Source organism: Ascidiella aspersa, chromosome 7 (genome assembly GCF_963924565.1).
Source record: "Ascidiella aspersa chromosome 7, kaAscAspe10.2, whole genome shotgun sequence".
In the NCBI taxonomy this organism is placed as follows: Eukaryota; Metazoa; Chordata; class Ascidiacea; order Phlebobranchia; family Ascidiidae; genus Ascidiella; species Ascidiella aspersa.
In genome coordinates, this window is record NC_139453.1 from 15851742 (window position 1) to 15875387 (window position 23646).

At 36.3% G+C, this 23646-nt stretch overlaps 1 protein-coding gene across 1 annotated transcript in view; it reads right to left on the reverse strand.

Moving 5' to 3' along the window:
* LOC146138022 (uncharacterized) overlaps positions 1 to 23646 on the reverse strand; it is a 35056-nt gene that overhangs the window by 4485 nt on the left and 6925 nt on the right. Inside the window, exons 5-17 of the mRNA XM_083393433.1 lie at positions 23289 to 23486; positions 21261 to 21371; positions 10927 to 11033; positions 10306 to 10506; positions 8701 to 8853; positions 7658 to 7699; positions 3642 to 3726; positions 3111 to 3188; positions 2966 to 3032; positions 1887 to 2072; positions 1305 to 1618; positions 979 to 1084; positions 589 to 754 (exon numbers count right to left, since the gene is read on the reverse strand). Coding sequence (XP_083249559.1) covers positions 589 to 754; positions 979 to 1084; positions 1305 to 1618; positions 1887 to 2072; positions 2966 to 3032; positions 3111 to 3188; positions 3642 to 3726; positions 7658 to 7699; positions 8701 to 8853; positions 10306 to 10506; positions 10927 to 11033; positions 21261 to 21371; positions 23289 to 23486 — 1814 coding nt within the window. The remainder of the gene's footprint in view (positions 1 to 588; positions 755 to 978; positions 1085 to 1304; positions 1619 to 1886; positions 2073 to 2965; positions 3033 to 3110; positions 3189 to 3641; positions 3727 to 7657; positions 7700 to 8700; positions 8854 to 10305; positions 10507 to 10926; positions 11034 to 21260; positions 21372 to 23288; positions 23487 to 23646) is intronic.

A 23646-nucleotide genomic window follows, 5' to 3' on the forward strand; every position in this document is an offset into this window, starting at 1 on the left:
TCAACAAAAAAAAAACGAACAAACATCGTTACAAAAAATTACCTAATTATATTATTGTATTAATACAAGTTAGGTGACGAGGTTTCCTACACTTAGTAATACTTATTTTGTATACATTTTTTGGTTTTGAGTAACATATTACATTTTGTCTATAATTAATTGATATTGAAACCTAAAACTTGACTGTTTGGAGTTAAGGCTTTCGATTCGATTTTTCCTTGGGCCCTAAATATAAAATATGGATGTGTAGGCCTACAAAGGCGACGTTTGACAAACAACTTCCCGAGAAGAAATTGTTGTTTGACCAAGAGTTGTAAATTAAAGCGTTGTCAAATAAGTGAAGGTGTACAAAGTTTTACGCGAGACAGCGTAACGATTATTATTTCAACAATGACGTCTAGTGTACACAAAGCGCACAAATTATACATACAACGAACACATATTGTCAATGCTTTCAAATGAGATTAATGTTATAGGTTGGCATTAGCCGCCATAAAATGTACATATCAGAGTTAGTTTATTGATAAAAAAAGTATTGGTGTTAGTACAAAAAATTGCCTAACTACAATCACAGAAAACTATCCCTACCTTTTAATCGCGTCTATTCTTTTCTTTTCGTCCTCTAAATGATGAGCGTCAGACCACGCTTGAAAGTTATTGCTTCCAAGAAGTGATCCAGGAATACTGCGCAGGAACTCCTTGAAGAGAGCAGCGATTACGTGAACGTGAACTCCCGATAGGTCGTACTCAAAATCTTCGCAAAAAAATAAAATTGATTTTTTTCGAAAAAATGGTACGACAGTGCGACGGTGCGTATATACTCCGAAACATTTTACACACAGTTTTTTTTAGAATAATTTGATCATGAGGCCGACGAAAGAAGAGATTCGTGATAATTGATAAATTAATTTACGGGTTAATATCAGGACAATAAAATCATTAATCTAAGAAAAAAATTTATGGGCATCAAAAATATACCTTGGTTTAGTTTCTCTTTAACAACTCGTGTGGTTCGCACATTGGCTGATTTTCGAAATATACCATTTGTGTATGGTCCTTTGCGATAAAGTATATCCAACAGTGACTACAAAGAAAAATAAAGTTAAGAAGCTTTACAGTTATTACTGCATAATTTAAATAATAAGTCTGATTCACAGTACTGCTATTGTTCTACACATAAATCTTATAGCCATCGTAGTTTATACCTAGAAAGGAAAAGAAATACTAAAGGTTAAATTCAGCAGTAATCCACTAGACTTTTAAAACTCTAAATCAGCAGGTGTGTATTTTAGCAAACTCCTTACCATAACTGGCGTTGGAAGTTTCCCATCTTTACAGAGCTGATCCAGCGGCCGGGTGAACAGCTTGGGGGAGCTAGGGTCGTCACCCCCGGAAGGTGTGGGCGAAGGTATGAGGGAATAGTTACTTGTTAAGCTCAGATTTGCCATCGGCTCGTCACATGACTCCCACGAGTCACTGTGAGTCCTTTGATTGACGGTAAACTCCCCGTTTTCGTGGCGACGCGATCTGTTACGTGACAAACTGCGCTTTCGTGCCCAACCGAAGATTGAGCTCGGGGTCTTCGATTTAATGCGCGCAAGACGTTTTTGTCCTTGTTCTGCATAAAACATACTGTTTTACCCATTTTCTTACCTTTCTGCAGCTCGTCAGTGAACGGAGATAATGCAACGTGTTCATATTTTCTTATCTCGTTAACTCAACAAAATAAAGTAAAAACACAAATGACCAAAACCAAGGATGGCAAACCTTTTTATAGCGCAGGTCGCAAATTATGCAGTAAAATAGAATGACGCAAAGTAAAGTTAAGAAGTAAAATTGATGCTGTTGAACTTGAGGCCCACGTTGGTATACACTCTATCCCTTACCAAGGCTTTGCTTTCCGCTTCCCGTTTGATCCTGGAGGAAAAATTGACAGTCATACTTTGGAGAAAGCTTGTCGCTTGGAAGTGTGAGGAATAAAGAGTCGCCTCTAACATCTTCATATCCAGGAGATTTTGAGGCAAAGGCTTCGCGAATGCAATTCATTTTAATTGCGTGGGGCCGCTCATGTCCTTCAAAAAATTCAATTTTACGTTATTGTGGTTTCTAACGAGAGAAGAAATAAAATACAGGTTAGAATGTTTAAAAAAGGGATTAAATTACCGACAGTTATTGAGAGAAGTTTACGCCGTTAATAATTCCAATTCCACACTTGATCAAAACAACACCCATTTGGGTACCAGTAAACCAGGCTTCTGAAGGTAGCTGTTATTTTAGCTTGGTTTTCAAAAGGCCGAAATCGAATTTTGTTTGCGAACCAAGTGAGCTTAGCAAAGAGGTCAACGTGCCAAATATCAACAACTTGGTCGTACGAAGTGCGTGGTGCGATTTAAAAGCATTCCTTTAATGACGCTGCACTACTCAAAGTCACTTAGTGTGAACATCTTTGCAATAGACCAAACAATCCGTGCAAAAACTGGTAAGACTAATACCAAAGCCAACAGCCATTCAAATTAGTAATATTAGAAATTTGTTAGAATCCTGTAAATGCTATAGATCGAGGTATGTACTTAGGATAACATCAACTGATGAAAATTGGCCATTAAGCTACGTCTTTATGAGTTAGGAAGAAAAATATTTTGTAGACTGGCAAAAATTTTAGGAAATCTGAAACGTGATTTTTTAAAAAAACAAGGCATATCATAATTTACGAAACCTAAAGGCAATATCATAAATCATATTTCCAAGCCTATAACGATGTATTTCAACTAATTCTCAGATGGCTTTGGGTTGTTTTATAACGCTAGAACCGCCCACCTTGCGTGAATTGTAACACAATCAAACGGTACTGTTTTCTAAATTACTATTTACACGTTAACAATTTGTAGGTTCACTGCATTATAAATAATTAGATACGAAGATTTCATTTACAAGTAAAATTACTATAAAATACATAAAATCTTACCAATTAGAGGATAAGCTGTATTATCTTTTCCGCAAGAAACCCACAGTTGAAAGTTTTCATTGTTGTCCTGTTGTACACGAATGTTATTTTTCAATGTAAAAATAGTTGAGAAATCTTAATATAACGGGTAAATTCTAGTTTTTACCTCAGCTGAAAACGTTCTTATTGCTGCTTCCAGTGTATCCCTGGCGCTCTCCTGACTGTGTACACTCAACATTTTGCTCTACCGAATGAAAAAGCACGTAAAGTAGCCTAATAATAGAGGGATTTAAAGATTTAAATATGTTACATTTTACGTATCGCAAAAAAATATGGTATATATAATTTGCATTGGGAAAACTTGTATTCGTCATAACTCCAATGACCTTTGACAACTGTAAGAAAGAGTGGATAAAATATACAGTGTTTTTATAACATAATTGGACTACTACTGTAATCGGAAAAACGACATCGAAATAAACTATCGTGGAAAGTATTATCACCTATAAACAGTTTGATTGTATTTTTTATAAAATAGTTTGTCTATTGATAACAATTTAAAACCACATAAACAAGTAAACTTCTTTAAATTATTATTATTGTTATGTCAAAGTCAGCCAAGTACAATCGTACATATATGTCCAAAACAACAAATTGACATCTTTTACAAAATAACGAACGCTTTCTTTCAACGTACTGTTAATATGTTGTTGCTGTTTTGGAAGGAAACGCGGACGCTGACAGTTTTTGGACTTTCCCGTTCCTGGCACTCTTTCGAGAGTCTAAAAAATTAGGTTTGTAATTGAGATAATTCTGATCATTATAATTTAGGAACGTTTATCAAAAAATTATCGGTGGGTAAATATTTGAATCACAACTCACAACTCCAAAACGATTCGAACCATTTTAATGCCAACTATAGTATAATAAGAAACGACTATGAAATATAAGTCAAACGTTGATTACTTCTAATAACAGGGCAGGTTAGTTAAATTCCGTATTATTTCAGTGAACGTTTCGCCAAAAAAAACAACGTTTGTACCAACGAGTAAAAAAGCTTTATTCAGAGCACTCAAGAATGAAAAAAAGGTAATACTAACGAGCTTTTATTCTTGTAAGCCAAAACAAACATGCGCGATCAGGCGTCTGCGCATTTGGTTCAGTTAAAAAAGCCTAGACCTTAAGCCACTAGCCAGACCGGAGCGATACACAGTTACTTGCGGTCAAGCCGGGTTTTGAGCAGGAGTCATAGTTCAGTGCCTGTAATTTCTCTGGTACCGGTATACACTACCGCCTGTTAAACGCATTTCTGTGGATTTCTTCAAGTTTCATTTTACTTAATTTCTCTGGGGCTGCAATATAGCGGCCTAAACTATGGGCCATATAACTGCGTAAAATATATACTATAGTAAAATATCTTGGTTGTACACTAATATAATTTTCGGGTCGTCTTTACTTTTTTTCTTCAAATATTAAATTACGTTTAATTAAATATGATGCATTGTATGAATAACAGCAATCTATTTCAAACGCACAATTTGCAGATCGGCAAAAACTCGTAAACACTCACTGACAGCTTTTAAATGTTTGACACAATACTGAATCGCTAAATAGTAACATTAAAACTGTTTTAGAGAATAAAGTTGTTCTTAATAGTTATGTACTTTGTTATTGACATGTTTTTTGCGAAATTTGTCAAAATATTCATTTCAACTGTACAACCTATAACAAATCAAATTGTGGGCTAAGTGGTAAAGATAAAGTATTTTAGGTGCCGTAATTGGGACTTAAATGTTAAAAATAAATGCAATTTAGAAGTATTTCTAAAAAATTACTCACTCTCAGGAATGATAATGATATAATAATCATGTCTAATTTTACAATTATCCTAAATAAAACAAGCAACAGTTAAAACGTGAGAAACTGTCCATATAAGAAATAGCTTGTTGTCTGTTGTATAAAAGTGTTGTGTTTATTAACTGAAATGCGTAAACTTAAAAGTTCTTTGCGGACCGTTGAATTTAAACTGAGAATGTTGTTGTTAAAATAATAGTTTTAGGCATAAACAATGGATTCGTACGAAGCGCAATAAAATGCATTCAGGTGTAATAAGTTTGCGAAAACTCCATTGTTGACAGTTTCAATCCAGGGTAGTCATGGCGCCTAAATAACATAAGAAATTGTTTCGTGACTTTATGAAAGAGGTTGAGGGCCGAATGATTTACTTGGAGGGAAGCAGGATGTCCACCCCTATTCTATAGTTTTCGCTGACTGCTGTTACTGTTTCAAATTCATCTATCGGTGCGCAGTTGTGTTATTCCGTTTAAATTCGCATTAAAAACGGAAAAAATACCAGTGCCGTGCAAATCAAATCTCTCCAAAGTAGGCCTTCCAGTGTAGACACACCAGCCATAAAATATACGCGCGCTGATCAGCAACAGGTGACGAAGGCACGCCAGCACTCAGCACATTTAGCTGCAATCGGAATTGGGCGGAAGTAGGTAAATCGACTCCCGGGAGCAACGCGCCCCACTTGAAACCAAAGCGCCCCTGTCACGTGACCGCTTCATTGGGGGTTTGTTATCACCCCAGACCAACAACAAGCAGGGGGTCAATGCGTGTCGCGTGCTTCCTCGCAGGAATTTTGGCGTTGTATGGCAGTGTGGCAGTGTGGCTGCTGCTCAATAGGCACCGTCTTATTTAGGGGACCAAACTTGTACCAGCTGTTTCTCATGTCAATCGTTCAAACTATTTAATCCAGGCAGAAAATTTATGCCACACAACACTTCGTTAACAAGGTTTTGACGTAAACGAAAGCTGCGTCTTTAACGGCAACAATAACATTTTTGGCTCCTTAATACTTTTAAACCGAAAATGTTGCACTTTGTGGAAAGCAAATTATTTAAAACAAGTTTCGGAATTGTTGTATATAAAGAGAATTATTCAATACTAAAAACACAACGAAACGTTTAACTAAACACAATTATCACTCAGTTACTGACAACATTCTCTGAGAATATCCCAAAACAATAATTATGGGTAGCAAATGGCAGACGAGAATGCGTATAGTGCAGCCAGCAGAATACACCGCAGTCGAATCGCAACGAAAACATTTGGCGAATTATCAACAACAGTCAAAGCACAAACGTTGCGGTGCAATTACGCCTGAAATCGGCCACCGCGAGTTGCCTAACAGTGGAAGGCGGTCGTCGGCGTTTCCTCGACCACTTAAAATCGCTCACTGGCAATTTTTCGACGAGGTAACGACCACCTTTGGCGATTAACGGCGACGTTTTGAGGAGCACGCGTCCGGAAGAGCGGGCATTCAATAGCGAAAAGATTGTGGGTCGTTGGGTAACTCACATCCCTTTGTTTTTGCCTGACGGTTATACCATTGTATATGGTATATATTGTGTACAAGTTAGGACCTTAAATGTTTAAAAAATATTAAAGCGATGCGCTTATGTGTATATTCATTGGTGATGAATTAATAGAGCGCATAATTTTTAAACTAAAATAAGAAATTTTGATTTATATAATTAAACTTTGACAAATTTCGACCTAAAAATTACAAAAAAATCATTTTTTAACAAAAGTTTGACCTATTAAATGAACGTTGGCAAAAACAACGCATTTATGTACTGCATTATCTTGGCGGCGTCAGTCACATGTTTATGATGTTTTACTACTGCCACCGGTGGAACACAAATCAGTTATTTTTTGGGGTTTATGTGAAACCCCCGAAAATCCTAGTTGAAATTCTCCCATATTAAAAAGACATACAACTATAAAAATGACAAAGACAAAAATACGCTAGCTATTTTAGAAAATTGTTGCGTAAACAGTTTAGTTGAAAGAAAATGATAAAATAATTGCGCGAAATTAACGAAGAACTATCGTACAATCGAAATAGTAAATGAAATCATTGCAAATCATCAGTTTTTTTAAATGAGAGATACATAAATATTTAAGGAAAAAACGAAGTTCGAGTTGAACCTAAAGCGATAAACCAGGCCTGCGTGGTTAATTCTTGAATTTCATTTAAACTAAATTTTGATTAAAATTTAACATGAACAACAATATTACAACTTTATTTAATTATGTAAACGATTTATGTGCATTTAGTAAACGACCTGATTTGATATTACAAATTTTGACACAACGTGTAGATTTTCACTTTTTTGCCAAACAAATTTTTTTTGCTAAGTCAAAAAATTACCCAACTTTAGTAAAATGTTAAATTAATGGCTTGTTTTAAATAACTCAACTAAGTATTGGCTGAATGCCTGTGAAACAAGTTGTAGCTTTAGGGCAGTGTGATTATACAAAGCGGTATGAGTTTATATTCATACTTCCATTTACGCATATTCTTTTTGAAAAACAGTTTTCCAATGATTTTTTGGTTTCATTTAATTTGTGAAAATGCAGTCTCTGTCACTAGTAATAGACAATTTTCGACTTTAATAATAATATCGTGTGTAAAACGTTTTCTATGAAAAATGTTTACTTTATGATTTTAGAAAAGCAACACATAATCCAACGTTGAAAAAGCGCCCTAAAACTCAACATCAACAACATAATTGGATTACAACTTAAGCACTAGCGCCCAAATGAAGAACAAGACAAACCTCTTTATTCAGAGGCATAACAAATTCATAACATGAACTTCACAAGGACAAACAGGTTTAATTTATTTAATTTAAATGGACATACCTTACTAGATCGTTCCACCACAGCTCTTTCAGATCCGGTGAACTAAAACGAAAGAACAAAATAAATATCCCTTTATAGTAAATCATATTGAAGTATATTTTATGCTAAAAAGAATGAGGATTTAGTGTTTTGATTAAGCCACTTTAATGTTTAAATATATACAGCCAATAATTGTAAACAAAACTGTTATAAAGATAACGGCGCGTTCCGCAAGGGCCACTTGGAATTTCGTGCTTTTCGATTAACGACAGTCATCATTGTCAAAATGTAAAGCGTTCTTTCCTGGTTTGGTTTGACAAAACACTTGTGTCAACTGCGAAGCCCATAATTCAGTCAACCACAATGAACACATTACACTCATGGCCAAGTTCAAGTACAGCTTTAAGCCTGAATTGGCTTATTCGAAGACCGCCAAGAGTTCTGCAGAATTAAATTTGCCGAAGAACTCGATGGTGGATTAGAGCTGTAGCACAAATAACACTGGAAAGTTTGACTGGAAGCGTTCGGCTTTGGGCCCGTAAGTTTAAAAGACGCACCTATGTTCGTTGATTGATTGTTTACAAAACATAGCCTATCTGTGGGCACGACGCAAGATGCTTGCCGTGTTTTTACCTGGCCCCAAAGGCGTTGTTTAATAGACACTGAACAGAGCTTGGGTGGTTTGTTTTAATAAAAAAAATAAACAAGCACATATATACGCATTACGCACATACATTCTTAGTGATGCAAAACAAAATATTGCATAATTATATATTTAAGGTGCAATCACAACCGTACCCGGATTACCAACTGAATATAGTAGGCCCAATATTTTTAAAAGTTTTAGTCTCATATCCATTGCGTAATACTTCGAAATACTTATATTGGGGTAAGGACTTTTTAAGAAAACAAATCCTATCATAATTAAATGTTCTGCAAAATTTAAACTCGAGTTACGAATATGCAAACTTGCATTTAGCAAAGCTACTAGAGTGACCTCACAAATACTTCGTTGCCAAAATAACTAAAATGTACGTAACAGGTTTAAAGTACGTTAAATTTACCTAAAATTTGCGACGACATTGGTGGTTGGCCAGCCCAAGACAAAAGAATGATCTGAAAGTTTTGTTACTTCGCTGACGTCATCCATTCGCTCTGCACTCAGCCATATTTCGCTTAAGCGTGTCCGTTTCTTTAATTTGTAATTGGATGATGATCTAAAAGAAGGATACATGACTGTAACAAGCAGTAATAAAACTAAATATTTTATAATTTTTTTAACAAAGCAGAGTTTAGCAAACACAAAATATTTAGATAAATAGTAATCTATAGTTTTACGCCCTACGTCTATAAACAATTTCTATTTTAAAGCATTTAGGCAAAGAATAGTGAGTGGTTGAAAGAATAACCTAAATGCGCTGGAGGAGCTGCAATTGGTTAACCGCTCTCGATTTAAGAGTCCAGTTTGTGATTATTGGAAATTAATAGTATGAGGCGCGCAGATGGATTGTTGTTTTAGCTCGACAATGCGAAGTGCAGGAATTCCGGTTAGAACACGACGCGGTTTGTGGTTAAAAGCGGCGACCACATGCCCGAGAATTTGACGACAAGTCATACGCTGTTGTATAATTGCGTGGCGTGGTCCAATGATTCTAAAAATAACTAGAATTTATACAAATACATTTTAAGTTACTAATGTCTAAGTAAGTTGGTGCAATGTGGGTATTTTTTTGGATTTTATGCTCTTAACGCAACGCAGCCCATTTTAAAACATTTTAAAAATGACATTTTTTTAAACTCGCTGCTGACTCGCCTACATGCTTTCAGCCCACTGTGGATTTCGTAGGGCGTATAGGCAAAAACTAAGTCCTACATTAAAGAACTAAGTCCTACATTAGAAATATATCGAACGAATATCACCAGTCCACTACACACCACCAAAGCACTTTTGTAAACCATTTTAATATTCCCATTTATGATATACGTCTTTCCGTGTTTGGAAACTACTTTTATGGTTGCAAAACAACTTAACTATAATTAAAAATATAAGAAACTTTTGTAGATAGTTCAGTTGGTTCAATTTCGCGGACAACATTTTCGAATTCTCGGTTCCAAACTGGCAATGGATGGTAGGTTGTATGAATGCCGCGTTTGGTAGAATTTAAATCAACATTGTTAAAAAACAACTATCCTCAACAACAAAAAAACAGAAGAAAATGTCAGACTTTCGTGTTGGTATTTTATGTAAATAAAGAAAAACATGTAAAGCTACATTCGGACACTATAACCAAGTGTTCATTAAAAGTTAAAACGACAGCATTAAAATCAAGTAAACTTGTATCGATATAAAAATATGACTGCATCAAGTAATACTGTAGTGCATATTTGTAGCACAACACGGAGTAAATCGACGGAAACGGAATGCCAAATTGGCGTAATTGACGCGTTTACAGTCGAAACGCGATATCGACCAAAGACGGTTACAAACGATTTTAGACGTGGCCAAGGATAATAGATTTTCCTCAGTAACATAACTTATGGTGATTTTTTTGATAAAATTGTTTACGCACCTTACAAATAATATTACATGAAAGACATATCTTGCAGTAAAAATGCAGAATTTTTTAAACGGAAATATTTCTTACAGACACAAGCTATAAAGCACCTACTTTGACTTGGCGACAATGAGCATATCTGTAAATAAGAAAAGATAACGCTCGTGTGTCTGAAGTCCAGATGAAAGCTGGACTCGGCCTTCGCGGACGTATTTCCGTTCGATCAGATTAATGATAGGATCATGGCTGTTCAACTTAAACCCAAACGGCATACAGTCCACTTGGGAATGACTTTCTTCGACGTCATCACGACTGCTTAAAAGCACAAAGGATCAGCGATGAGCAAACTACCCCACCATTTTAAAATAAATGTTGAATAAAAATAAAGTCAGGCTCCGGCAGTATGATTCCTCGAGTTCCATTTAAATAAATGGAAATGTGTGTTTTCTCGTTTATGGCGTTAATTTACTTGCAACTAAACTAGAATTCTGAACGTAACAAGTATTATGGGCCCAAAACAATATTTTTACAAAATTAGACAAATAAAAGGTTTTGTTTACAAAAAAGCTTACTTGATTGTATAACGTTTTAATACTATTAATTTTAAAAGATGAAAAAAGAAAAAAAATAATCATTTTGAACTAACCTATCGAGAGAGACTAACCATGATGGAACTCTAATAAGGTTGGCCTGTAGCAATAAATAGGTGTTATTGTGATACATTAAATGGCATACCTGCTGTTGTGTCCGTGTCCACTTAACCGCATCGAGCGGTTGAGCACGCTTCTAATGACCACGCTGGGTGCTGACTGTCGTCTCTGCGCCATCTTTTTAAATTTGTTCTAAAAAATCGAAAGCAATTAGGTAAACACATTAAATATGAGAGTAAAATCCGTTTATATATTTTCGACAGTAAAACCCTTCTACTTTTGTTCTATTTTATTCCATATTTATACATTTTTCTTTATAATGGTGATACGCAAACTGAATCAAAACAAACGTATGTGTTTTGGAAACAGTAAGGTGCGATCTCAGCACAGCTTACCGCGGTGCATCACTTAATGTAATGCCGTTATGTCGTAGATCACAATCACTAGGGATGGTTCGGCTGATTTGCTGCATCGAACAAAGCGTCTAATTCATAAGTGTGGCATTTTCTCACATTCGAGATGCACGGTACTATCGGCGATACCAAATGTGCCCTGGGCTACAAACATTTTTAGAACGTTTTCTTATTAATTTGTATCTTTTAGTAAGTGAAAAAATCATGCATCTAATGCAGGGGTTCCCAACCTTTTTACGATCGCGTACCACTTGGACGCTCTGTACTGCCACGCGTACCACTTCTTGCAGAACAACTAATTTGACCCAAGCATATTTTTATCTTACAACTAGCATTTTGTAGATTAAGCTATAAAACAGTAGTTCATATCTACCAAGAACAATAATTTGACATAATTAACGCCCACTGTCTCACAGCGTTGTAGTCTACAGCTTTTCAAAACAACTGTGCTTCTTGACTTGTTAACAATTCACCTGACCTGTGTTTTGAAGATCGCAATGTTACGAAACTACAGGGATCGTTACGTAACAATGAATAGGCAAAAGCAGATAAACAAAACACAAATTGTGAATTCAGGTTTTTGTGAAAAAAGGAAGCTACTCGCGTACCACCTGAAAACCCTTCGCGTGTCACTAGTGGTACGCGTACCACAGGTTGGGAACCCCTGATCTATTGTAAACAAGTGTTGCTTGGCAACCAAAAAATTGTTCAACATATTTCGCAATATTATTACACAAAAATAGGTTTTAAATTTCTAGGGGATACCGTTATAAAGAATATTAAATCCTTCACTTAAAATGGAAAGCACACAGAAATGCAATACAGCATAGTTTTCAAACAAGTTGTAATGCGAATGTGATACTTAAGTAGGCTAAAAAATAGTAACACAATAAAAACCACGACTAACAATTTAATTCGCGAATAAATAGAATTGTTTTACGACAAACAAATTGTTAACTGATTTCTAGAGGCGCATTTTTGGAAATGAACTTACATTCTCATTTTCGTCTGGGCTACTGATCTCCCTGTCACACTGATAAAAATCATTGAAAATCATCTTAAAACAACTCAGTCGGCGGGGACGGCTGTCAATGCTTGCAAAAGGAGACCTGTACTATTCCAACCAGGGAGAAAGTTTTGACTAGCGCTTCTTTGCAATAACAACTGTCTTAGTCATATCCTTTTTGAAGAGAGTTACTTTTAAATACAAACGAACAGAAGGCGGTCTTCACTTTCCCTCTATGTTGCGGTAATAACTTGTTTGCGATGTAAGTGGTCTTGACAATGCGACCGTACAACTTTAAGCGGGCAAAGGCGCGTAAAACAAAATCTTCACTTGCTGGCCAGAGATGATTTTCTCACGCGCTGCGAGTGCGACTACGTTCGTGCGTTTTTCGCCGACCTTTAGTCCGCGACAACGCAATAAAACATGCCTCACGGCTGCAGATTCAAAGCGTGGTCTTAAGCGGCACCCAGCCCTTAATTGCGGCTTTTACATAATTGCTCTACCGGAAGGTTTCTCAAAACGTTTCGATAATAATCAAGATAATAAACCTGGAATTTGACCTACGTCATTTAAGTTCGATTTGCTTGCAAAAAAAAATATTAGATTCTTTCGGATACTTTATATACTGACAAACAACGTAGGCTATACAACAAGCATTGCGAGTTAAAAAAAACGTTAAAGTTTCAGTGGTCTGACTGATTTACAACATTTTTTGTATACACACTGTTTATTGTACAAAATATGCGGCATTATACTCACCAATATCAAGCAAAACCAGGCATTGCGTCTTCCATACAAACAAAATGTTACTTATTTATCACAGTTAAATTTGCCACTGCATAATGAAAGAATTAAAAAATATATATATATATATATAACAAAAATGTATATTTTCTGTATTTGGTATGTGTTATTGAATGTAGATAACTGTAAACTACAAAACAGGAACACCTTATTTTTAACTAAAGATGTATAACTAAAGAGAGTTGAACAATATTCAAAATTGACAGGAAGATATATTTATCGCGTAGTTGATCATCTTAATTATACTAGAGACAGGTCGCTATTGGAAAACACGTTCTCGAAAGAAAACAGAACGCTGAGGACCACGGACTTAGTTTACGGTCACACACGTCACGACCCGGTGTTGATTTCCACTAGCTGGTCATTGCTGTGGCAAAAATTTATCACTATAACTTGGAGGGCTAGGCCTAGATTACGTTTAACATTTTTAGTCTAAATTGCACACCGTGCATTCTATCCTAAATTACACACACATTTTTCGACGAAATATGCGTTCATTTGTTTTGAACCATAAAAATGTATATTTGTTTAAACAGCATTGTCGTAGTTTTAAAAGACTCGAATCAATACGTTAAAATTGGTTTACATAAAATAGCCTATGTCAATTTTCATTTCCAAATGTTTTGTTAAACTTTTGCGCAATAATAGAGCAAAAAAACTTACAAAATAACCGAAACAAATCGACAGTTAACTTCTTTAATGTATATCAAACAAGAATTCTCTACAAGTTAAAAATAACTTGTAACCACTTTTTATTTGCCTTTTATGTTGTTTTTATGTCATGCGCTTTGCAGAATAAGTTGCGAATAATTAGGCTGCTTAGCAAGCCTGACAGGCAACAACCGCTAGTCAACCTGCCTCATGACACCTGTATGACGTCACAGGAGAGATTTTTACGTTGCGGGTAGACCGCGATCTTTGATGCGAGAAAGTTTACAAAAAACACGGGCCAGTGCAGCTACGGCTCTGGTGGTTTTGCCTTATTTGGGCAACGTTGCAAGTTTGAGTTTTATTGTTGTTCGTGCGAGATTATGCTTTGTTCCTCAATCCTCTCACGTTTCGAGTTTGATTCTTTAAAGATCGGACGTAAATAGACCTGTGATTCGTAACCTTTTGGCACTTGCCGAACGGCAAAAATGAAATATCCTTTCAATCGCCGATAAATAGAATTTATAGCAAAGGAATCTTAAAAACTTAAGATAGTCATTGATAAACAGAATTTATAAAAAGTATTCTATTTTACAACATAATCTTAGTGCATGGCACCATAACGAAGGAACTTTTTTCTAATGGGCGACCAAAATTTAACTTTAAACGTTTAAGGTTATGCAATAGTAAAGCCTTCTTCAAAGTTGCTCGTGTGGTTTAGAACAGACAACACTATGCACTTAGTTATGCCAACTTGTAGCCGTACCCAAGAATGTAGGTTATAATAAATTTCAACCTAATCTAGAGTAACGTCAACTACTTACAGCACTTCTGTCCTGAAAAGAATACCCTAGAGCGAGCTGAAAACACCAAAAAGGAAACGCAAATTACGACAAATTATGCTTTACGCAGTTCAAGATAGCAAAAACATAGTTTGAGAACTGCACAAATAAAGAAAACGTTTTTGACGAACCGGCAAAAATATGTCGTGGACCGGTGGTTAAGAACCACTGGAATAGCTAGCCTCCAAATATTGCAGTTTACCATGCCAAAGTGAAAAATAATGGTCTTAATGTTTTCACCCTAATAAAGAAACAAAGGAAGCCCAAACGAACTTTAAATAGGCTATTTTACTCAAACAGTCTTTGTCTCAAATATTTAGCTAAAACTCTAAAATACCTTAATAAAAAATATATACTACGCACTATAGCTATATCATGACTCATCGTTCGGAACTATTATTATTGGTTCTTAAAATGTAAACAACGGACTAAGCTATGTCAACAATCCTCAGCCTCTGTTATGCTTGACGTGCCTGCTGTTTTGTAACATTTTTTGGACGAGGAAGGTTTAATTTCACACATGTTGTTTTGCCGCCCGTTGATATATCAACACAAATACTACTCACAGTGTACTTGATTCTATTACGTAAATCAATGGATTATATTTCCGACATGGTATCTATAACTGTTGTTTCAACATGCAGTTAAATAAAATATAAAGTAATCCTTTCTTCTATTAAGTGACACCCCACTGTCTATCTAGTGACTTGGTTTGTAAAGAGTATTTTATTTGCTATAGCTCACACTTAATTACTTTTAAAGTAATTGCTGCTTCAAGATACGTAATTAGCGTTACCGCAGTCACAATTTATCCCAATACATGCTTTAAAAAATTATATTTGTATCATATCTGTGAAGATATAACCTGGTCTTAAGGCATCGTAAACAAACAATTTTATCTAGCCAACCTTATACGTTAGGAATAGTTTAATTCGCAAAATATCAACAGAAATTATAGGCAGAGTAAAAGGCATCGGCGCCGACTAAAAAACGGCGACCCTGCCAATCTCCAACTCTCGAGTGAACCATGTAATTTTTGTATTTGTATAATGCGCTGCTCCGCCTCCAGTTCACTTAAACGGTTGGAAAATACTGCTTCGAAAAGAGGCGGTTTGAAATATGTACAAATACCGCCCACTTCCAAACTTCGCCTTGTTTGCTTCGGAGATTGATTAAGCACTCTCCCGTGGGATATGCGACTAACCGTTCGAAAAACATTACTTGCAGCAAGCGCAGCCAAATAAAACTTAAAAAATGTTATATTGATTTATCAGGACTTGACACGACATCAGCCATGCTGTAGTTTATTTAGTCAAGGTATCTTCTATTTTAACATGTTTTTTATTGTCGCTTATGTTAGACCAGTGGTTTCCAACTATCTTAGTATGATGGACCCTTTTGATGATTTGCTAAAAGCAAGATATACAACTAAACTGACATTGCCTATAATCTGTATGGAGAGACTGTCTGCCTGCGTTACACCGTCAATGTATTGTTACAGGTTGTCACAATATTTATGCGCGGGAGAGTGGTATCTGCTCTGCTCTTGGGCCATACGATGTGTAGTTTTCACCTGCACTGAACAAAGTGCTATTCGTGACTGTCAAAGCGACAACAGACGTAGTCCAGTTGGATTCCAACGTTTTCAGTTTGCATTAAAAACTTTTAGATAACATGCACGGCTGGTGGTAAAGTTAAAGTAAGATTTCAACTAACACCATAACAAAACCATCTCGTAAACAGTAGAAAAATAACATACATTTCTCGACTGGGCTAATATCGTCACAAACACAGAAAGGCCGGGAGTAGGGCAGCCAAGTAAAGCATTTTTTCTACTTTTCTTGCTTCAATAATACGATTTGTACTGCATTACAGTAATGTACAAGATGAATTGAAAAAAGAAGAAAAAATGTAAAATTATACAAACTATAAATAAGCAATTTAGAGGTTTGTCCAATGCTTGTCTATGCAATGACATATTTTTGGCTGCTATATTATTAGTAAATAAGTTATTTTTTAAATATAGTCCACAACTTCATGAACTTCGTTATTTCCCACAACCACAATAATTAGTACGCCACTGTTAACCGTATCACAACCAAATACTAAATATTTTATTTGAAAAGTTTGTTTCGGTATAGGGCGTAAATTTGAAGGAGGTACAGTGTAAACAGAGTTTTGCGTTTTTTCATATTTTAGCGCATATTTCATGGTAGTACGCATATACGGAAAAGTAACAACAAAAAACACTTAAAATCAGACTCAGTCAAATAAGCAAAAAAAAACAAACATTTAACTTGGCTTCGACCTCATGTCGCAAAGGCACATAAACTAATTTCCGTTAAAAAAGATAAGCAAGAAAACGAAAAATGCAAAAAGGGGGATATTTGGGTATTTGTCAGAGCTTAAGGGCCATACGTTTTAAATTTCTATGGAAAGCCAAATGTGACACTTGAAGCGCGTTATTGCATTTGCCGGCCAACAGCACTTATGCGCAACTTCTAGTCCGCTTCTAATACAAGACAAGCGAAGCGTGGATTTAAACTACCTTGGTTTCTAACAATAGAGCGAGGCGTGCGGCTATCATGGCAGGTGATCATAATGTGACGGAAATGTGACATATATTCTAAAAATGAACAGCTGAAAAATCACGTCGGCAACTCTGAGTAATTTAAAATTTCATTACTTTATTGATAAATTTGGCAGTCCGGACCGCAAGTCGTTTTGCTGCCTTTGTATGAATGAATAAAATGTGGTGTTGGCATTTTATACGCACGAGTTCCTTTGGAGCTACTTATCTTTTCCAATACAAATAAAAAGTGATTTTTTATCAAAAGTGTTATTCAAACACAAGTATAAAATTAGATGAAAGATATACAACCTACTACATCATTTGGTTGAAAACGTTTTAGCGTTTTAGGATTCGTATACGACCGTATAGGGTACGGTTCTTTCAGCTACTTGTACAACGAATGTTGCACATATTTTCGAAAGCCCAGACGCAAACACGATAGAGTGTTGAGCACAGTTTTGAATTAAACCCAGATGACTCATGAATAGAAGAAGTGTCCGCGTTTGACCCTTTCGCAATAAATGACAACAATTAGCCACCCACAGCGCACATAAACCGAAGCACCTCAGCAAACCCGCGCTTTTAAACCGATTTTATCCATACAGGAGTTTCGTAAAATTATAAAGCTATGGGCCAAAGCAAAGTTTTGTAATTTAATGCTTGATTACCAAAAATCATTTTAAAGGATTTCTGTTTGCATATCAAACTTCAGATCAATAATAAACACATGACATTACGACTTTTTCTCTCTGTTTACAATTGTTGTAACTGTTATAATTCTATATATATTTTGCGAGAAAAAAACATTAGGTAACTAAAAAAACTTGTATTAAGTATCACTCATCCACCTAACAGCTAGACAAAGCTAGCATTAATTTAAGCTATTAGTTTACGCTTACAGCCGCATTCTTTACCGACTGATAACAACTTACAAAACAAATTTTCTCCAATACGCAGAACACGCTGGCTAATCAAGTTAATCTCGGCTTTGGAAAAGTCTTTTGGGAATTTATTTCAAAAATTAACAATTTTCTTACTTCGGTTCGTCTTCCCTGATGGTCAACCTATGTCCAATGCGAGTACAAAAGCGATTAGGTAAACGGAGAGCAAGCGACGTAAAAGCCGCAGCAAGGCATCAGATAAACTACGATTGATGAACAACGTACACAAAACGCAATTTAGCGCCACCGCCGCGTGCCTTTCTTTTTACCCGAGGATCAAGTTTTTTTCAAAAACTGTCAATCTTACGATAGAAGTCCATCGAAGCGACGCGTGTAATCACCTGTCAAGTGTGGTCGTGTAACGCAGTACGGAAGTCTCGCAACACGAAGGTCACGTGGTTTGCCTCGTTTTATCAATATGTGGTTTTCGAGGTATTTTAAATACAACAAGTTAGGCTACTATGTCGCAATTCTAGATCTAAAACAAATAAAATCATTTTCTATTATATTTACGGATAACACTGTTTTTTCTGTAATGTTAAATAGTTGTTTAGAACATAACTGTGCTATAAAAGGAACGACACGTAAAAAATACTTGACTGTCAAAGCGACCTTTACTTATCAGTTTTAACTTTTAAATTAAAGTTTTCCCGCGACGCATTCTGTCTGGCAGCATAACTACAGGCGCCTTATTGATTTTGATTACATTTTTATGTTTGAAACCCAAATGCGTTAATTGCGCACGTTCTGGCCGGTAATAAGACAGTTCGTGTACTTTTTTCCTTGAAACAAATCTCCACTAACTTTTGAACACGCTGTGCTTTTCTTGTACTTCTACGCTGACCAACACTGATTTGACACAAATTAGGCAAAATAACAATTCAACAGTTCGGCATGCAATTTTTAAGACGTTTATAAACTGCTGTTATCTATTTTCGTTAAACCCTTTTATTACCGTCTCCCTACTAAATAATCCTAATTTGGTGAATACCGCTAAACAAATGCCAAAGACCAAAAAACATTGCACAGTCAGCAGGAAAATCAAAACCTACTTACTTTTTGGTCTCCCAGCAAATTCTCCGGTATACTAGACGACTTGTGCATCTTTTCAGTTTAATGCCAACCAAGAACTCGTTCACAAAGCAAATCATAAGCAGAGCTAACATGTACGCTATACACTCGAGCAGACTACTAATTTCTTTTCCGAGTCGTGCCTGAAAAAAACATACCGCCAAGCAATGTCGTGACAAATGTATTTCTATAATTGTGGGCTGAGTGGTTCGCCGAATTCACCTCACTTACGTAGCTTACGTTGCCGTACCCATATTGTCTAAACTATGTCGACATTTTTTATTTGAAAAATTAGAGTAAACAGCTAAATAGTAGAGTTTGTTACGAATTACTACAGCGAAGCATTTTTACATAGACGCATTAACTGAGGAACTAAGGCACGATTGCTGGCATTTTATTCATTGATATACAGTCGAGCTGCCTTGAATTACGGGTTACAAAGCACCGTCAGTTTGCGATATCTATGCGCCCCAAGCTAAGCAAGCGATAGAGCAATTTACATGCCCCGTAGCCCGATAATGGTTCGGCAGTGAATGTCAGTCGAATCACCTGACGTCGATCCGACCTTTTCCAAAACTATTGCAAGCACTTTGTCGATGGCACAGCTGATAGGGGATTTTAACACCTGTCTTATGGTTAAAATCGTACTCTAATAGTAGTTTACAATAGACTTTAAATATCAACAGATATTCAATATATTCATGATTTATTAATATACTAAATATATTATAACGAAAGTCATGTAACATTAATTTTATGAAATAAATAATCAAACGGCCCACATCATTTTTAATAAAAACATCAAGCACTAGTCTAAAATACACAACGATCACGACGTCAAGCGAACACCTGACTAACTGACCTCGCGGTATTCCAACAACGAAATGTTACCTGTTTCTTGAACATAAACAAAAACGCCTTTTTCCGTCTGTGCAGGAAAGTGCGACCTTATAACATCGAACGAGGAATTTCGACCCCGAACATTGACGGAGCGGGGTGCGCAGTCTCATAAACAGGGGTTAGGGAATTTGACAGCGGCAACTGCGCGAAACGAGGCGTGGAGAGTCGGATCCCGCGTTTGTCTTTGAACCAAGGCGGGCGGATTAAAAGTCTGCTGCAACTGGCAAGCCGAGCTTGCAACTGTGACTTGTTTCCCTGGTTTACCAACACTAACGAAGCCCTCGTTGATGCGGATTTGTAAAGTGTCAGGTGCTGGTGCCGGGAGAAAGATATGCGGCTTAGTCGGCACGTTAGCTGAGCGCGGTTGCAACTTGTTCGACGTAGGGCACTAGATATCTGCATCATTGCTTGTGAGATAGGAAATAACAGGTTTGTTTAGAGAAAAAAGTTTGCTTCGAAACGTCATACATTGCTGCGAACGTCATAGAAAATAATAGTCGGAAAGCGTGTCACAATTTTTTTTATTGTATAAACTCAACTGTCAAATATAACAGCCGAAATACTGCAACTCATATCATTAGCGTACCACCAAACAAGAAATCGCGTGATCTTTGAATAAAACGATTTTCTTAATGCGTTGAAAGTCAATTCACTAGAACCCACATTTTAAGATAAATCTGCTGTACTAAAGCTGAGAAACAAAAACAATGGTTATTAACCATGATGGCGCGAGAGCTCTAGAATATTTACCTTTTGTATTTTTTGTAATGGTGCCATGCTCTTAGCTTGGTGTAAGTCTAATTTAATGGTTTTCCCTAGGCTTTGAGTAACAATTACGCAGAGTGTTTCAGCAAGGCCGAAATCAGTCGAAAATATAACGCAAGGCGACTTGGCTTCGGCGTTAGACTAACTAATGATGTTGGCAATGTTGTTTATACTGAAGCCCTCGCAATACAAAACTGAACTATACTCAGTCCGAGTAGTGACCAATTAAAGCATTGTTGCCGATCCCCTTAATACACCAGTAATGCTGATTTAGAAAACTCAGCCTATGACCATACTATAGTATCTGTAGGCCTGTTGAATTCGCACTGGCTATAAACATAAACAAATAAAGTAGCCTTGAGAGTGAAACTGAACCTAAAATAAGTTGGTTAAATTTCACCAATAAGGTACATGAGTGAAGTCACTTTTTTCCAAACCAAAATAAATATGAACAAACCTGTAACAGCGGAGATAAAATAAATCCATCCGTCTGATGTCGCTGTTGGTCAGTAGCTGCGGCGATTGCGCTGCCAGGTGCAAGTCCTTCTTCGCAAGTTTCCAGTACAGACTGTTTAAACAACAATAGTTGGTTAGTCGGTACCATTTGTGACAAAACGCCGATTGACAGACCACTATTCATAATATTATATTATATTATTGTTTATATTACAGAACACTGTATGAATCTTCCATTTTAACGTAACAAGAACTTTTCAAAATATTACAACTATGCCTTAAAACACGTTTAAATATCTGGAGAATCGTGACACTTTATATTCCGCCTGTTGTCAATTCGACAAGCTAAAAAAACAACTTTAATGTAATACAATTTAACAAATACACCCGTCCTGAAAGCATAGATCGTAGTTGGAGAATACTTTTTCCCATGTTTCTCAACCTTTTTTTTAGCTTGGGGCACATTAAAAAAATCAAAAATATTCGCGCTACACTTTCTACAAACAAACAATTTTATATCCTAAACATAACCCTTAATACACGAAAATGCAATAGTTAACAGTCCTAATAGTTTCAATTTACAATGTATGTATCTAATTCTCGCTTGCCTCACTTAAATACGTGCTGTAATGTAATTGGGTTATTTTCCGCCACATATAAGCGTTAAGCGGCACGTTTGAGAATCTCAAAATGTACATGGGTATGCCGCGGCAAAAAGTTTTAGATCAGTTAGTCCCGAGGCTCACACTTGAAATGTTGGCGGTTGACACCAGAAATTAACTATAGAGATGCAACAAAATTTTAGATCAGAAATATTGTGTTAATGGGTCAAGCTTCGGTAGAACAAGGCATATGCCATATGATCCCATACGGGATCTTGTTATGCAGGACAAAGAGTATTCGATAACAGGCGAGCAACTCTACTTCGCACGAGTATCGAATGGCAAGGTATAATCGAGCGATATGGTGTCGACATTAAAATACACTGAGATGATCAGCAAAACACAAAAAGGCGTATTGCTCACCACAAGCTTGTTATTGTTGTTGCAACGTGTAGGCGTATCTTAACTCCCTGCTCTAGCAGCCACTATTTTTACAGTTTCAGATACTTTGTGCCTTTGTGCTGCAGTTGTACAGGCCAAAGCCAACCAACAGGCCAAGGCCAACCAAACTTTATTTTGTATTAACTTTTACTCTTCAAATACATATTTTTACTTTTTCTTTTGTTACTATAATTTTGTCCGTTTTAAGAAAATATATTCCGCCTAAAAGCACTATATGCAAACGGCATGTTGCTCCATGTGACTAATATAATCTACACAAGTGCAGTTGTTGTTAAATTAAACTATATACGCCGTTATTTTAAGCAAAACACGAGTCTCTTTTAGATGCCTTATACGACAACTTTTTAATGGGAATTTAAACCAAATATATATATTTTTTGCTCTTTGCGCGGTTGGACTGGATTTTAGCTGCATATTTGCGAACGAGTTCGCTCGAAAACAACAGGTGATTTAAGATTTTGGTTCATGACGCCATAATATGTCATAACTTTGTAACGCCATCCCTGAAAAATTCATACAACTTCAGTATGCTTTTATGCCTGTTGCGGACCTTTTTTGATTTGTGCAGGCCTGCAAAGCGCAAAAAGGCAAACAATGTATTTATATTGTTTCAAAAATATATTACTCAACACTGAAATTGCCTTAGTACGAAGATGGTACGATTATACGTGCAAAGCAAAAATATGCGATAAAAAGTTGAACTTGAAACAAAAAACAATTGGAAAGAGGCCGATTCAACACGTTGCTGGCCTTCTTTAAAAAATCTTTTGTAAGCGCATTTAGTTTCATCGTTCTCTGTTTTAAGTTAACAAAAAACCTAAAGTATAAATGGCCCTGTCCCCAACACCCCTGCTATAGCCGTATTATTTTACCCATTTTAAGTTGGACCAATTTTCTTTTTCGCATTTCGTCCTTCTTTCTGTCTGATTTTATATACTTTAAACAAACATGGAAAAAACACTTACTTTTCCGCACTTGTTTAAGTCGTCCGGTCGTCTCTCCAAACTACCCCTGTCCTCTAAAGAAATAAGATCCTGTCCAACGTTATAGCAGTCAAAAAGACGTAGGTCGTCGTTTGGAAACCTGGCTTGGACAGTCAACAACTGAAGATCATTTTCTCTTAAAATCTCACCATTTGCAGAGGCGACGGCCATAAGGGTACTCTGCAAGCAAACAATATTTGATGTCAGCAGCATGCCAATAAACAATCACTGTCTTGGTTGGCAGAACAAAATTGGGAAGGATGTGCGCAGTGCAGAAATTTACTGAACGAAACAGCTTGACGTTAGTAACCACACAGGAAAACAGTTTAAAACCATCAAA